The sequence below is a fragment of the Malus domestica genome, chromosome 16 (assembly GCF_042453785.1).
Source record: "Malus domestica chromosome 16, GDT2T_hap1".
In the NCBI taxonomy this organism is placed as follows: domain Eukaryota; kingdom Viridiplantae; phylum Streptophyta; class Magnoliopsida; order Rosales; family Rosaceae; genus Malus; species Malus domestica.
In genome coordinates this window covers 24661820-24678793 of record NC_091676.1, presented here as the reverse complement: position 1 = coordinate 24678793, position 16974 = coordinate 24661820, and the positions used below count along the sequence as shown (strand labels likewise).

The 16974-nt window shown below is 42.9% G+C and overlaps 1 protein-coding gene across 1 annotated transcript; it reads right to left on the bottom strand.

The window, feature by feature from the left end:
* Positions 1 to 4939: 4939 nt before the first annotated feature.
* On the bottom strand, positions 4940 to 6085 carry LOC139193080 (uncharacterized). The gene has a single exon (XM_070816040.1). The coding sequence runs from the start codon at positions 6083 to 6085 to the stop codon at positions 4940 to 4942; it is 1146 nt and encodes a 381-aa protein (XP_070672141.1).
* Positions 6086 to 16974: the final 10889 nt, after the last annotated feature.

Below are 16974 nucleotides of genomic sequence, written 5' to 3'. Positions count from 1 at the left end.
GGGGGAGTACTGGAAGAAGCAGGAAGCAGCTAAGGTTTGGAGGTCCAACTGCAGCAAATCAATCAAGTCATATCTTTTGTTCAATATGGAACTCTTGGCTAAGGTTAGGGTTTTATTGTTTCTAGCTTGCTTTATCCTAGAATTAAGCGATTGTGTCTCCTTGATTATTGTAAATAGTTGGTAGCCCTTTTTAGGAGTGATATAAGGACTGATTGGGTGTTGCTTTCCAGCTGCTCCCTGTTGCTTTCCATCTGCTCCCTTTCCTTTTTCGTCCCTTTCTTATATTTATGCTTCAACCTTGTAAATGACACACATGAAATATACATCCAAAATTCAACAGTATTTAAATATTGCAGACTGTTTATTGTGTTGTATCTTTGCTCAGTGCAGAGGCTCTCGACATTGGATGTTGTGAGGTGATCCACCATGGGAATTTGCATTCGCCGGGTTTCAAAAGCACTTGGTGACATTTTTCCAACACAGCCATCCGGTAGAATATCGGCCGTTAAAATTATATTTTTAACCTCACCGAAAGTGAGTTATATAAAGAGCTGCTTGGTGAAACATGATACTTGGTGCGGAAGAGAATTGTTGTTTGCTTGGTTGAAATCCTTTATGAAACATCCGGTGCAAAAGTCAATGATGAAAGACCTACTAACCTATATCTATTTCTTGCGGGTTCGAAGCCAACACAGATGTCACAAAAAACAAAAGGACACATTATTAATCACAACTCTTTGACTGGTGTATTCGGCTGGAGTATAGTCACTCGACTGGTGTATTCAGTAGAGATATGATGAAGGAAGACCGAGTCTACAGCTCTTTGACTTCGAAAGTACTTGAGTTATGGCATATTTAGCGACTGGTTGGAGGCAAAAAGGGCTAAATCCATTTGACTGCAAGGTGCTTTGCTGGCTTCGATAATTCGATTAATTAAGAAATGTGCATAATTGCTAAGTTGTGATTAATTGGGGTATGTACCAGTTTATTCAACTAAGTAGACTTCAGTGGAGAAGCCTTCGGCCAGGCCAGCTGTTGTCTTTCGGCCGAGGCCCTTGTCGTCAAACTATTTCATGCAAAGATTTAGTGATGGAATTCATTTGGTATTTGTATAGGCAGAGAGAACTATGGTGCTATTTGGTCGTGATTTGATTATTGCCGGGATAGATATTTTTTTTTTTCGATGATACAACGACGTTTTGCTGGGCACAGAATGGTTGAAAACTGCAACCAAAGTTGTTAATGCCATAAAAGCTTGGTGGACAGTTGATGCCATTTGGTGGAGAAAGTTTATCTTTGAATTTGCCATTTGGAAGGGATTGAAAGTTTGACCGAGATTTTCTTTGGTTAAAATATTTGCAAACAAATATCAGAGCATATATGAGCCTTGGTGATAGATTTTGGACATGTCTACACAGTCATGGAGCTAGACGACGGCTCTCGAGGATGATTCATGGAGTTTTATATGCATAGTTAATTCTCCAATTTAAAGTTGTGGTCATGGGGTGTTGTCTTTCGGCAAATATTGATTTGGCCAAGGTGATAGGCCGTCACATACCACTCTTCCATGAAATCTCGGTGATAAGCAGCATTTATAACCCATCATGGCGATTGGGGTAAGACAGAATGAGATGTTTTCCCAAAATTGTCAGTGTGGGTTTGTCAAAGAAGGGAAACTCTTAAGCATCTGGTTTCTCGACTTCCTAGTGTTCGGTTTCGATGCTCTCGGCAATTATTTAACCCTAGGCTTAATTTCCTTAACTACTTGGCTTTCGGGAAAAAGCTCAAGGAAACTAGGGGGCAATGTTTGGACCCGATTTTACACTATCGGCCCATTGCATTGAAATCATTAGATGACTCCAAAACTAAACAGATTTTTCTTGATATTACTATTAATTTTAATCATGGTAATTATCTTGAGTGAGATCTTTTGAGTTTGAGGAGATCGGGATGGATTAAATGGGATTAACATGGTGCGAGAGTTGTGAAAGTCTACAAAGTCATGCCTTTTTTTGCTTATATAAGGGATTGAACTAATCATATCTTATTTAAGAAGCATGCAGCACGTGATGATTGGATTGATTCACAATCAAACTTAGTTGATTTGTGATTTTCCATTTAAATTAATGAAAATTGCATGGAGATAGGCATACATGCAACATCTGAGGCAGAGACAAGCCCACATGGCTCCTTGTTATCAACCTAGAGTTCCATTTGAGATAGAATACATCTCATCAAGCAAGCACGTGGCCTCATCATGAAATATTATGCGTGCGTTGGAGGAGATGAGCGACCGGATGATGGGTTGAGGGAAGAATTGTAATTGAATTGCAATTCTTTATAGAATTGCATAGATGCATCTGCACATACTACTCGGGAGACGGAGTTTTGGTTGGAAAAAGCACGCCATTTGATGGGTTTACAACCACTATAAATACAGAGTCGTAGGCAACATTGTAAAACCCCTTCAACTCAACATACAAACTGCCCTGTGCAAACTCTCGCTCTATGCGAAACCTCTCAACAACCTTGAGATTTTTATTTTCTTTTTCTCGCCGACACATCTTCAGTTTGGATAAACAACATTGTGAAGGCAACTGACGACATCTTCAGTTTGGATAAACAACACTGGAGCCGTAGAATCAGTCGATCTAGGAGCACCTTTAGTTTGGATAAATAACACTACTTCTCGGCCGAATGATTACCTATCCAAGTGTCGGTCGAGAAGGATTTTCGAATCCTTATTGACAGAGGTCATCTCACTAGCCTTCCTGGCGAAGTGAGATGTTACAGATTACTAGGCTCAGCACATTGAACACCAAGTTGTTTTATGATTGGATATTCATAAGTAAGTTTTAAAGTTCGGCATTCTGATGGCCGAACCACATTCACCATCAAGACATACATCTCTTTTGAGTACTTGTGTCCATATAGTTTGGCACCAGTTCAGTGTGTTTATAGTCTTACGAATATAATCATCGTGACCGAACTCGGTACCGACGGTCCGTGAACTTCGCAAGACTAACAACCTTGTCTTCAGGCTCTACAACCCAAAGGCCAAGACATGTTCCTTCCTCGGCCGCAGTCGCAAGATCGAGAAGTCAGCAGTGCGCTCAACTCAACATCAACACATTTTACTTCCCGACCGAGCACGGCCGACGAGTTGACACGCCCCAAACATAACCGAATGACGTAGCTAGCTTATTAATTACTCGGTCTGCGCGCCACGTATGCTTGGTAGTTTTTAGGGTCAACAAGATCACACGCCCTTGGTCTTTAAAATGATACTTGTTTTGTTGGTTATGCTGGTGCAAGTTATTTATCTGAGCTGTGCAAGGCACATTCTGAAATAGTTTATGTCTTTACCATTAGAAATATAACAATATCTTGGAGGTTCACTAAACAAACCCTAGTTGTGACTTCTGCGAACTGTGCTAAAGTTCTTTGCGAGGCCACATGTGAATGTTTCTGGTTGAGACTTATTGATGAGTATATTTGAAGAAATTACAGAATTTCTTTCGTCGTTGATGTCACGACAATGATCTATAAGGACAACTTTGTGTGTATCGAGTAGATCAATAAATGATACATCAAATGAGACACCATCAAGCATATTGCACTGAAGTTCTTGCATAACAACAAGAGCTTTAGAAGATTGAAGTCGACTAAGTACATTTCCAAGACAACTTTGCCGACCTCTTCACAAAATGTCAAAGTCAACTTTCCAGAAGCTTGTTCAAGGCATTGGTATGCGTGAATTGTCTAATTTGCACTGCTTGTAGTTCTCAGTGGAAGTTTTGTCAAACTGAGGGAGAATCTTCTAAAGTATAGTTATTTGACCTTAATGTATTTTTTTCCCTTAGTACATGAACATTTTTCCATTTGGGATTATTTTTTCCTAACAAGGTTTTAATGAGGCATTTACTTTGGGATGGTCATACCCTTGTGTGCGTTTTACTCAAGTTTTGTGAGACTTGCTCCTATATGCAATTCCAAACGTGAGACTCGCGTGTTCTCTATCAATGCATACGAGACAACTTCATCGATTGCTTCTATTTCAGCCTTAAGATCTGATTCAAATATTACTTGAGTATTTACGCACTTAAGTGATAGAATTAAGTTAGGAATCCTTTGTGATTTACAATACCTTTCCTATTAATCTTTGTATTCCTTTTTTTTTAATACATACAATATTATCTACACTAAGGGGTGTGGAAGTAAGCTAAGCCTCACAATGGGATAACCATAATAATTTGGTTTGAATTCGTTTTTGGTGAGAATCAAATTTGAGACTTCTCACTTACAAATAAGAAGAATACCACTAAAACATAGTACTAAGTGGCATTAGACTTTTGTATTCTTGGTGAGAAAGTTTCTCTCACCCTATTGTTTACTCAACATAAAGGCATTGACAGGGGAAACATACACAAGTCTCCCTAACCTTCTCTCTCTCTCTCTCTCTCTCTCTCTCTCTCTCTCTCTGTCTCTGTGAATTCAATATAGGCCACAAACAATTATATTTGTTGGTTTCATTTTCACAAAGCAGATTTTTTTATTTTTTTTAAATTGTTTACAGTTTTGTTCAAAATTTAAAATGAGTAAAGAATGCATAAATGAAGGGGTTTAGATATATTTTCATCCTTTAACTTAAACTAGCAAATTGGGCATAAAAGGTGTTCATTGGATCTAATTGATAAGAAAAAAAAAATAATGAGACTCAATTCAAGAGCAGCCTAGCTTTTGGACCTAGTCTAAAAGATGATGAAAGAAGATTTCATGTATGTTTGATGACATACTCCACGTGAATCTCTTTTATTTAATCATCCAAATTTTATACCCCAAGTTAAAATTGACTTCCTTAACTATTTTTTATACTCCCTGAACTATTACCCTAGTTGAAATTGACACCTTTAGCTATTTGCTTGGTAAATTGACACCTTTAGCTATTTGCTTGGGAAAATGGTGTGATTTTACCGATTACGTCCATGGCCCATCCTCTAAACGGCCATGGTTTAGTGACCGAATGTAATGACTCGGCTGGGACCCGCTGTATAGTACCATGAATCTGACACTGTATGCACCCTCGTGTGAACTCGATACAATCCTTCAATATTCTTGGCCAAAAATAACCGTGTCGTCGAAGCAACCACCACATTTTACGTCCGAACTGATGAGCTCCGCAAACCCCTTCATGGACTTCTGTGATTGCTTGAGCACTCTCTTGAGGGCCCAGGCATAGCAGTAATAAACCATCATCACCCTTTCGGTATAACTCGTTTTGGTACGTGACATAGTTTGTGGCGTGAACTCTTGTCTTGCGATTATGTTTGCCATTGGGGTTGTCAATATATTGCATAATGGGCATTCTCCAATTATCTAGTATTACCTCGACGGTGCAAACCTCTATAGGGTCTTGTCGGTCTAGCAACGAAGGTAAAGACATGACTCTGGTGCGTATCACGTTGTCGCGTCGGAGGACTTGCTGGTTAACCAAGGCCGGGTATAGTTGTCGTAACACCGGTATTTCTCGACCTAGCTTGCCCCCCAGGAGTTGTGCATCGGAGGCGATTTGAGCCAATTCGTCCACGTCGGTATTATGGATCCGGGAAATATGCTCAAATGTAATACTGTCGAAGGATTCAGCCAAATGGCTGGCAACCATGTGGTAGGGTGCCAGGGTACAACTCATGCAGCGGAAAGACCCATTAAGTTGGTTAATCACAAGTTCGGAGTCGCCGAGGATGAGGGCACGGGTGGCCCGCAAGTTATGAAGGATGCCAAGGCTGATGATAAGGGCTTCGTATTCAACCTGGTTATTGGTGCAGTCAAAATCCAGTTTGAGCGAAAAATACCAACGATCATGGTTAGGAGATTGAATGATAATGCCAACGCTGGCCGAGGATGAAGTACTTGAACCATCAAAGTACATTGTCCAGTAGTTATCGCGCGTTTCAACCATGCCGATTTCGACGTCGGTGTCCCCAAAACCGCAGGGGTAAGGGTGTTGAGCGAGGAAGTCTGCCAATGCTTGGCCTTTGACAGCTTTCTGGGGCACGTATTGCAAGCTAAACTCGGATAACGCCATTATCCATTTCCCAATTCGACCTTTTACGATTGGTCGGGTGAGCATGTACCGGATGACATCGGTCTGGGCAATAACTTGTGTGACCGACGGAAGCATGTAATGCCAAAGCTTTGAGGCGGTAAAGAACACGGCGAGACAGAGCTTCTCAACGGCGGAATAATTGATTTTCGGTTTATTAAGATTTCGACTGAGGTAAAAAATAGCCTGCTATAGTCCAGCATCGTTGTCTTGGGCGAGGAGGCAGCCCATGGATTCTTCGACCACCGAGATATATAACTTGAGGGGCTTACCGCGCCGGGGTGGAACAAGGAGAGGCGGTGTCGTGAGGGAGACTTTGATTTGTGTAAACGCCGCCTGATGCTCGTCTTTCCACTCAAATTTATCTGAGTCTTTAAGTTTCAAAAGCGTAGAAAATGCTTTCATTTTACCCGCCGAGTTAGCTATAAATCGGCGGAGAAAATTTATCTTACCGAGTAAGGACTGCAGTTGTTTCTTCGTCGTCAGGGGTGGAGCATTCATGATTACGTGTGCTTTATTTTCATCTACCTCAATCCCACGGTGATGCACAAGGAAACCGAGAAAATTACCAGCTGACACACCGAAGGCACATTTGGAAGGGTTCATTTTGAGGTTGTGTTGACGCATTCTGATGAAAGCCTGTCGGAGATCGTCCAGATGTGTCTGCCAGTGTTTAGTTTTAATGACAACATCGTCGATGTAGACTTCGACGATGGTTCCAATTAAATCATGAAATATGGTGTTCATTGCCCGTTAGTAAGTGGCGTCAGCGTTCTTAAGGCCGAATGGCATGACAACCCATTCGTAAGTACCGAGTGCCCCCGGGCAGCGGAAAGCAGTCTTGTGCACATCGGCTTCAGCAATGAAAATTTGGTTGTACCCAGCATGTCCATCCATAAAGGATAAGATCGTATGATTTACCGCGGCATCGATTAACAAATCCGAAAGCGGCATTGTATACTCATCTTTGGGAACTGCCAGATTCAGATTTCTGAAGTCGATGCAAATACGCAATGCACCACTTTTCTTTAAAACAGGAACGATATTGGCCAACCATTCAACGTATCGAGCTGTCCTAATTAACCCTGCTTTCAAAAGCCGAACTAGTTCATCCTTGATACCGAGTTGCTTTTCGGTCGAGAATCGACGAGGTGGTTGACGGAAAGGTTTACATCAAGGTTTAATACGTAACTCATGCTCGACGAAAGTGCGATCTAAGCCAGGCATTTCATGGTAGCTCCAAGCAAAACAATCTTTGAATTCCTCAAGCAGGGCACGAAGTTCGGCTTTCATAGGTTGAGGAAGTAAAACACTAACAAATAAAGGTCGTGGGTCATCGGCCGTCCCAACATTAATTTCCTCCAAGGGATCTTTGACTTGGGACCGATTGTCTTCGATCTCGGCCGGGACGGCTTTAATTTTGTCAAGAGATAAGACAGGACCATTATCTCTTTCGGCAAGGAACTCGACGAGGTTAACGCCCGAATTTGGTTGTTTAGATATAGTATACCAATGAGCCAGCAGTCGTTCCATAGTAGATGAAACCGTGGCTCGACGTTTTTCCCGATCGGTGTCAAACATCAGGATCGAGGATGAAGTTAGCTAAACCGAGTCTCATCGAATCCTGGTGGACAGTTTCGACGCCAACCTCGATAGCTTTTTGAACAGAAATCCGAGTCGGCCATCCTTCATCATTGAAACCCTGTAGGGTGATATAGCCGACGTGATCATCATAATATCGTGCTTGGATCATGTTAGCCTCGAAGGGTTGATTATCGGCCGAGTGAACAATGACCGATTTGCCGTCCCAAAAAACGAGCACTTGATATAATGATGAAGGAATACAGCTGGCTTGATGAATCCAGTCTCAACCGAGCAATGCATTATACTCAGTCTTGGAGTCGAAAATGAAAAAAGCGGTCATGTGATTACGGCCGGCAATACTTACTGCTAACGGAAGTACCCCTTTGGTTTGGGATTTGTCTCCGACGAAATTGCTCATCTTGATCCCAGACGGAATAAGTTCGTCATTGGAGCGACGTAAGGCCTTCATGATGTTTACAGGCATGATATTGACGGTGGCTCCACAGTCGATGAAAACTTTGTAGACTGGATACCCTTCGATATGGGCCGTTACATACAATGGCTTCAAATGATGAAGTTTGGCCGATGATGAACGAGGAAACAATTCAGCCAAAGCTGCTTTCAGACTATCATCTTTTGTAGTTGACTCGACTTCAGAAATAGTTACAAAGTTAATATGACCGGCTTCCTCGGCAACTACATCATCATCGAGGAAATTCAGTTGAGCTATGCTTGACTGAAAATCAGCAGGCAAAACATGGACATACTGATTTCCATGTTTTCCAGGACTGACGGGCCCATCGGCTTATGATCCTCTTTGCTAGCCTCGTCTCTTTCCTGGTCTGCGACTGCGACATCCGCTTCCGTCAGAGTTGGACAAAGAGACTCTTCTGCTCCTTCTTCAATGGTTTGGTCCCTCGGTGTCTCTTCGGCAGCCTGTTGGTTTTGCGTAAGTGCCTCAGGTGAGTCCGAGATCGAAAGTGCGCTTGGTGCCAGGATCTGAACTTGCTCCTGGTACTGTATACAGGCATCCCTGGTGTCGAGATAGGCATTCAGCCGTGCGACACGTGCTATTTCATCGGCCGTAAGGCCGAAGAGAGAAACAGCCTAAAATACTTCGAAGTGATATCGTAAATACTGAAGGTCCTCCATTGAAAAAAGAAGGTCGGCTGCATCGATATCAGTGTATGGGTCGACTTCAAAACCAAGGACACGAGCTTCTCATATGTGCTGGAACCTAGCTTTCAATCCTAGGTCTAAGGTCTTCTGAATGATTCGCTCGGCGTCCGGGCAAGTTAGGACAAGATCGATTGTGTCTTGACATGCTTTCGGTAAACCATATAAATCGTTGGCCGAATGTTTCTTATGAAACTCTCGCATATATTCCAAGGCCTCCCCGAGGAATGGTGGATGTAAATTCCGTCGAATTTTGATCAAAGGTTCACGTGTGGCTGGCGAGGTCAATTTGCTTTCAGCTTCTTGCCTGAAATGCTCGAGATGTGCCTTCATCTCCCTGGGCCGAAGAAGAAGTTTGATCGGTTTATCAGCCTCTTCGAACGTGGTTTTGATATCTTGATTGACCAGCCGTTTCCTTTGGACCAATTCTGTCATAATCATTGGAGGTCGTCGTTCATCATCGTTGGCAATTGTATCCTTCGGCCGCCATTTAAGGACCGAAGTTTCTTGGGCTGCCCGTCGGTGGGCCATGCAATCTATTCTTTGGTGCCGACGTTTCTGGGATTTGGACAGTGCGGTGTAGACGCCTTTCGAAAGTGATCTGTCATAGGCTTGACAATAGCGGGTCCCATTAAAGCTGTATGCGGTTCGTTTAAACGAAAATCAGCCATGAAATGTGGCCGAGAGTTCTGATTCCAAAAACATTACGTCGTAACAGCTTCGGCCTTCCCTTTTCCTTTGTCTTTAGGTAGGCACGCATTTACCATATTTACTGTTGCCGTGGGGAATGGGTCAGTATCAACGCTCATCTTCTTCTCTGGAAATCTCAGTTTGCCATTATCAATCTAGCTTTGGACGTTGTCTCGAAACACGACGTAATTATTTGTCGTACGTTTGCAATATATCTTTCCTTTAAGCTCTTCGGCCTTGGGAATGTTATGTCCAGGCCGAAGTTTAATGATCTTTGCTGATAACAATTGATCAAAAATTGCATCGGCCTTTGTAATATCAAAAGTATAGACCTTTGACGTTTTCATTGTCTCTGCATGGGCCGAGCGGGTTTTGGCTTCCTTATAGTCAATTTGAGTCAGTGCCTTGCAAACGTATGGCTTATCTATGATTATCTCGGCTACATCCACGCTAACACATTCACCTTTGGCCGATGCATAACTGACAGTGGGATTTTTGTAAATTGTCCCTCTGGACGGAGCTTTCGAGATCTTCTCTATGGAGCAAATAATCATATTGCTCAACATGCTGGGCTAGTTCATACATATCCCGAAAATTTTCCCCCAAGAATTTCTTTTTGTATTCTACGTCAAGACCATTCAGAGCAAGTCTGAAGCACTTGACTTCAGGGAGAGGTACTCGGCACCAATTCCTGGCTTATTTAAATCTAGTAAGATAATCCATTGGTGATTCGTCGGATACTTGAGCCATCCTTGCTAACGAGGATACTGGCACTTCCATTCCTGGCCGATAAAACTGCTCATGAAATTTCTCGACCAACTCCTCCCAACTCTGGACAGAATTCGATGGAAGGTTGATATACCAAGCAAATGCTGAACCCGTCAGCGAAAAATTGAACAGTCGCAGTTTGTGAAAGTCGCTATTGACATCTCCGCATTGCGCGGTGAAATGAGCCACATGTTCCAACGAGGATAAGGATGATTCTCCGGCGAAAAGGCTAAAATTTGAGATTTTGAAACCTCTAGGGCATTCAAACTGTTCCACATAAACCGGATACGGATGTATAAATTTAGGGAACTTCGACCCTTTCTTTATAGCCGAATCGATCATCCGTTGGACCTCAGTCACATCGACGGGTGTTGCTTCCATTCTCTGGTCGGATCCGTTTGACCGACTGTTCGATCCTCCTCCTCTCTCCAAGTTAATTGGTTTGAGCCGAGTAGGGATTGACTCGGTCAGTGCACTTGGTAAGAGATTATTTCTCGGTGGCAAATGCTCGGCAAGATCGAAAGTCCTACCGTTACTGACCTTACTAACCAGTATTTCGAGTAATCTGGTTTGTGTCTCACTGGTATTGCGTATCACGTCATGAAGTTTATCGATTTCTCGACTAAACATCTGTTCGACCGTCCGAGATTGCTCGTCAAGCCGTTTTCGAAGAAACGACCTTGTTGGTGGATCCGATCCTTCGCCACCATCTTCGTCACAATCCTCTATTATCCCTTCATTGAGAACGCAGGTGTTCCTGTCGGGGATTTCAAGACTGCGAAACTGACCGTCGAGATTAACTTCCCTTTCTCGGCAAGTCGCGCTCGTGGACTCAGGTGTTACGACGCCGATGAGATTCTGCGCCTGTGGTAGACTGTGTCCTATATTTTGAATTGGTACATCGGCTGTTGATTTTCCCATAGCTGTTTTCTTTTTTACCGATCGTGTTTCAATTGGCATGAACTTCGTAGTTTAGCACTGGGTCCAACTGGGCGTGCCAAAATGTTGACCCTAAAAACTACCAAACCTACGTGGCGCACAGGCCGAGTAATCTATAAGCTAACTACGTCTTCCGGTGAATGTGGGGCATGCCAACTCGTCGGCCGAGCTCGGTCGAGGAGTAAATTTGTTGATGTTGCGTTGGGTGCGCGGTTGACTTTTGCGTCTTGCGATTGCGGCCGAGAAAGGAACACATCTCGGCCTCTTGGGCTCTCGAACCTGAAGACAAGGTTACTATTCATACGAAGTTCACGAATCGCTATCGTCGGATTCGGTCACAATGATGTTATTCGTCAGAGTAAACTCTCGTCGAATCGACACCAAAGTGTACGGGCACAAATACTCAAAGCGAATATAAGTCTTAATAGTGAATGTGGTTCAGCCGTCTGAATGCCGAACTCTAAATCCCACTTGGGAGTATCCAATCATAAAATAACTCGGCGTGTAATGCGCCTAGCTCAATAAACTGTAACACCTCACTTCGTCAAGAAGGCTAATGAGATGACCTCAATCAATAAGGATTGAGAATCTTTGTCGACCGAGACTTGGATAGGTAACCAACCGTCCTCGCCGCAGTGTTGTTGATGCCAACGGAAGATACTACAAGACCGGCTGATTCTACGATGACAGAGCTATCTATGCCAACTTAAGATATCATCGGTTGCTTTCACAGTGCTGTTGTTGCCAACGGAAGATGTGTCAGCGAAAAGAGAAAATAAAAATCTCAAAGTTGTTGAGAGAGTTAGTGCATGGCAATTGTGTGTCGAATTGGAGGGGCTCTTGAATGATGCACAACCTCCTCTATTTATAGCATTGGATACCTGTAAAGCCGAGTTAAAACCCTACTCGGACTAGGTCTTCTTCTCCTAATCAAACACCAACTCGACCAGTCTTATTTTCACTATAATTGTGAACCTAGTCCTTTATCGAGCCGAATTCATTTCCGGGTTATTGATCTTGCCGAGACTCCTCATTGCATCAGGATTCGACTTGTCTTACGGTATAGTATAATCGACCTGGATTTGGAAGCCCATGACCTAACCGATCCAGAACTAATTGATCCCTGAGAACCGAATCCTATCGTAAGGCCTTCTGGGCCGAGACTAATTCTATACTCGGCCCAAACTGATATTTTGGGCCCAAACACGAAGCTTTTGGAGGAGGCATTGAACTTGTAAAAGATTGAGTTTGTGTCAAGCCTACATTACAAACAAAGAAAACATATTAGTAGCAAGAAGAATTAAAGTTGAAAACCATTTAATAACAAATTTAGTAAAAAAATTAAAACTTATCTTACTTGTTTCTACTTCTTCCATTTCCTTGGAAAATTGAAGCATATCTTCCGTTGGTTCCTTGTAGAAGTTTACTTCATCCGCCCTAAAGCCAATCACTAGTACACACTGGTGCCTCTACCATTTTAGGAGTCAATGATGCCCTAAAAGGGTCCACAACCTTCCTCTCTAAGCTAAATGTGTTTTCATTGACAACGGTAGAAGTGGGGATTGCAAAGACATCCTTCGCTATTTGTGAAACAATTGAGAACTCTTTTGTGCTTGATTTCCACCAATCAAGAGATCAAAGTCACCAACAACAATGCTAATATAAGTAGGGCTTTATTTTCAAATTATTGGAATATTATAAATATTTTTGGTACGGTACGGTACGGTACGGTAATACTCTGGTCATATTTTTCTTCGTACTTTTTGTAGGGATTTTGAGATGCCTTCCTTCAATCGCAAAAATGACGAATACCCTCTACCTTTGTACCGTCAAGGTGGTTCTTCTGGCAAGGTGAGCTACTTCAAGGTTGCACATGTCAAGATCAATTCCAATGAGCTATTTCGGGATTTTCTTGAGACGTACAAGCATGAGATTCCATAAAGGGTTCGTGTCAAACAGGTGAAGGATGATAACGGCCATGAATCTTGCGGCGAGGGTGCCACTGCTAGGAAAAGGGCTATTAAATTCCATCTGTATTACTTCGTGTTGGGATTTACTTTTCCCATTCCGCATCTTTTTTAGGAAGTGATCTGCTCCATGAAATGCGTGCCTGCTCAGTGCTCCCCAAATGTAGTTCATGCGGTAGTGGGGTTCTCGAACTTAAGCAAGTTCTTTGATCTTGACTTGACCATAAACGAGTTTTGGTACTTCTTTGAAATAGGCCATAAGGAATACGTGGGGCAGCTGAGGTCTTGCCATAGGCTGCTTAATGCTTCCTTCAAAGTTGATCATAAGTAGGCGAGAGATACCTTGGAGGTGAGCGGAGTGTGGGAGTCTAACTCCTCTCTTGAGCTGCATGTTATGACTGTCTTTATCAATGGTAAGTGAACTGCTTCATTCCTTACCAGCTTGAATTTTTGTTGAGCTACTCCATGACCTTAGTTTGTTGATTATCTTTCTTACAATGTGTAGATTTAGAATTTCACTCAACTCCAAAAACTTTAGCAGGTATGAAGAAAATGCATATAGCCTTGGGCATTCCTGCTGAGTACCATGAGTGGCACTGGCTGCTCAATCATCTTTGTCAGGAGAAAGGCGGGCTACCTCCGAAGGAAGAGATAAAGTGGATAAAGGATGAGGCGCTTGCTAACCTAATCACTGCTTGTTGTAGAGCCTACTGCTAATGAGGGTGGAAAAAACAGATTTTCCTCACCTGCTTATAAGCCTACAGCTGAGAAGAAGCCAATGACTTCTTCTGCTGCTCACGGGGGCTCATCTGCTACTGCGAAGCTTGTCATCGATCTGATTTCTCCTAAAAGGTCGAAAAAGACCATTGAGTCTGAGATTGTGAAACCTACTGCTCTGAAGGTAGCCATGACCATTGCTGAGAGGATTGCCTAACGAAAAGGTTTGGTGGTAGCCTTAGTGTCTGGGTTTGTGTCGAAGCACACGTTGGGAGCTAAGGCCGATTCGGCTTTTGAGAGGCTTGCCACTATGAAGAGCGGCAAAGTGGATTCTGCTGCTAAGGTGGCACCTGGGCTTATTTCTTCTTTTGATGCTAATTCGTTTGTTGAGAAAGGGAAGTCTGCTCGCATGAGCAGTTATGAGAGATCCACTGAGTCTATGCACTGATGGAGGCTGAGCTGCGTGAGGACGTCAATGCAGACACTAAGTTTGTTAACAGTGTTAGGAAAGTTGTTGTCCTCTCAAACTCTTTTGTGAAACGTTCTGCCTACTGGAGAAAGTCTTCCCTAATTGCTATAATGCATAAGACTTTGATCCTGGCAGCTGAGTCTATTCACATGGATTAGGATGATGTCAAGTGTACTAAGGAAGCCGAAGTGGCATTGACAACTTAGCTTCACTTAGCTGCTAAAAAGATCGAGAAGTTTGAATCTGAACTCGCCGTTTTGAAGGGGTCTGATGTCTTTGCCCCTACTTCTATGCAGCTGGATACCGTTCATTAGGAGGTCGTTCATTTGAAGGCTAAGCTTAGTGCAACTCAGGCGATGTTGGAAGCTGTAGAGAAGGAAGTTAATGTGCTGCACCGGTGGTCAAGAACCTTGAGCATGTTAATTCAAAGCTAAGATCTGCTTGTTTCACCAAGGATGAAGAGCTTGTCTTCATGCATGCTGAAGTGTCTAATCTCAAGGACGTTGCTAGTAATCTTGAGTCCAATGAAATGGATCTACAAGGTACGCTGTCTGCTAGCAAGAACCTAAAAAAAGAACTGGTAAGCTACATGATGCTCACACTAGGCTTGTTGAGGAGAATTTATAGTTGAAGAATGAGAGGGTCAGTCACAAAATGGCGTTTGATTCTTATCAAGCCGATTTCTACAAGCTTAGCTATATAGACCATCTTCAGGGTAGGCCGTCAGATCATGAGTTTTCCGAGATGGTTTTCTAGACTTTCTCCATTTCTTCGGTTGATACGTTTGACTTCTCATTTGAGGATGCCTTTGGTGGAACAATTGAGGTTTAGGTCGTCCAGATAGGGCCCGCTAAGGATGAGTTGGTGGAAGTTTATGCTGCTGAGAGCGGTGTGGTTGCTGAAGGCGTGGCAGTTAAGGGACCAGTGGTTGCACAAGCTGTCAATAAGTAACCTTTTTGCTTAGACTTAGGAATTTTCTTCTTTTCCTTTTCATTTTACTTTATTTGATCATTGTTGGCCTTCGAGCCAGTTTATCAATTTGCTAGAAATTTAATAAATAGTTTTCCTTGTTTTGCTTCATCCTTTTATTTTGCCATGCCTTTTGCAAAACTTTACTGTAGGACGGGTGGCTAGGTGAGCTGCTTCAATGATGCAATTGATCCCACATCGTCACTTAGGTTTTAGTTTCGGCTTTGATGCTTAAGGGGCTTTACCTATGGGAGGAAAAAATGCAAGATTTTTAACTTATAGAGCCAGCAACTGAACCCGCAGCCTCCATAAGAAGCAAACAAGTCTGCGTAGCTGCTATAGTCATGAATCTCGACTTTAGCGCTACACGAGCCTTAGCCCTCCCGGGGCATATTATGAAATTTTTAACTTATAGAGCGGGCGACCAGACACGTGCTTCTCGTAGAAAGCAGAGGAGTCCGCGTAGCTGTTATAGTTATAAATCTCGGCTTTAGCGGCTGCACGAGCCTTGGCCCTCGCTGGGCGTGTTGCGAAATTTTTAACTTATAGAGCCAACGGCCTAACACTTACTTCTTGTAAAATGAAAAACAGTCTGCATAATTGCTATAGTCATGAATCTCAGCTTTAGCGGCTGCACGAGCCTTGGCCCTCCCAGGGCATATTTCAAAAGTTTAAACTTATAAAGCCAATGACCAGAGACGTACTTCTTGTATAAAGTGGAGGAGTCCACGGAAGCTACTATAATCGTGCATTTCGGCTTTAGCTCTTGCAAGACTTAAATCGTAGACCATCGACCGGAGACGCTACTTTTAGATAAGCAGACAAGTTCGTGTAGTCATAACAAGTGTAAGTCTCAGCCTACAGATTGCCTAAAGTTGCCAGCCGTTAGGTCGTCGGCTGGGCGTCTTACTTAGAGAAGCAGACAATCCGCATGACCACTTTAGGAGTCGTCCCTGGCTCCTTAAGGTGTTTTAGGCTCAAGATGTAGGTGAAATCATGCCTCAGAGGCTATATCCTTTCGAGTTGCTGGTCCCTTAATCTTTTAAGCTGCACACAACTCAATACGAATCTCTTGGGCAACAATTTTAATTGATTCTGCAAGTTGTTTAACTAGTATTGCAACACTTTATAGTCGAGTTATGTTTACGAAGAATTACATGTCGAGGATGGACCATCTAGCACGTGAATTCTTTCATGGGAAAGGATCATACACTTAACGTCTTTTCCAGTTAAAGACCCAGGCTCCCGTGGAATTAAATCCTTCAGTTGGCTAAGTCTTTTAGGAAAAAGTCTATTGTGGCCAATTTTAGGAATAGTTCAGCGCAGGTAGTCGATGCATTTAGGGGAAACTAAGCATTTGTAAAACCCATCCACGTCTGGATATCCCGAATCAGTTTACCCTCTCATGATGGGATATCACATGCCATGTTTGCAAAGGCAAAGGCGTCTTTCGCTTTGGCAGAGGTGGTCAGTTTGTTTATGCATTTGGCCTAGACTTGTGAATATTTCCTTCAATCTTTATTGAAAGTAGAGAAATGTATTAACTTTGCTTGTAAGCAGTAACAGCATAACAGCTGATAGTCCTCGACATG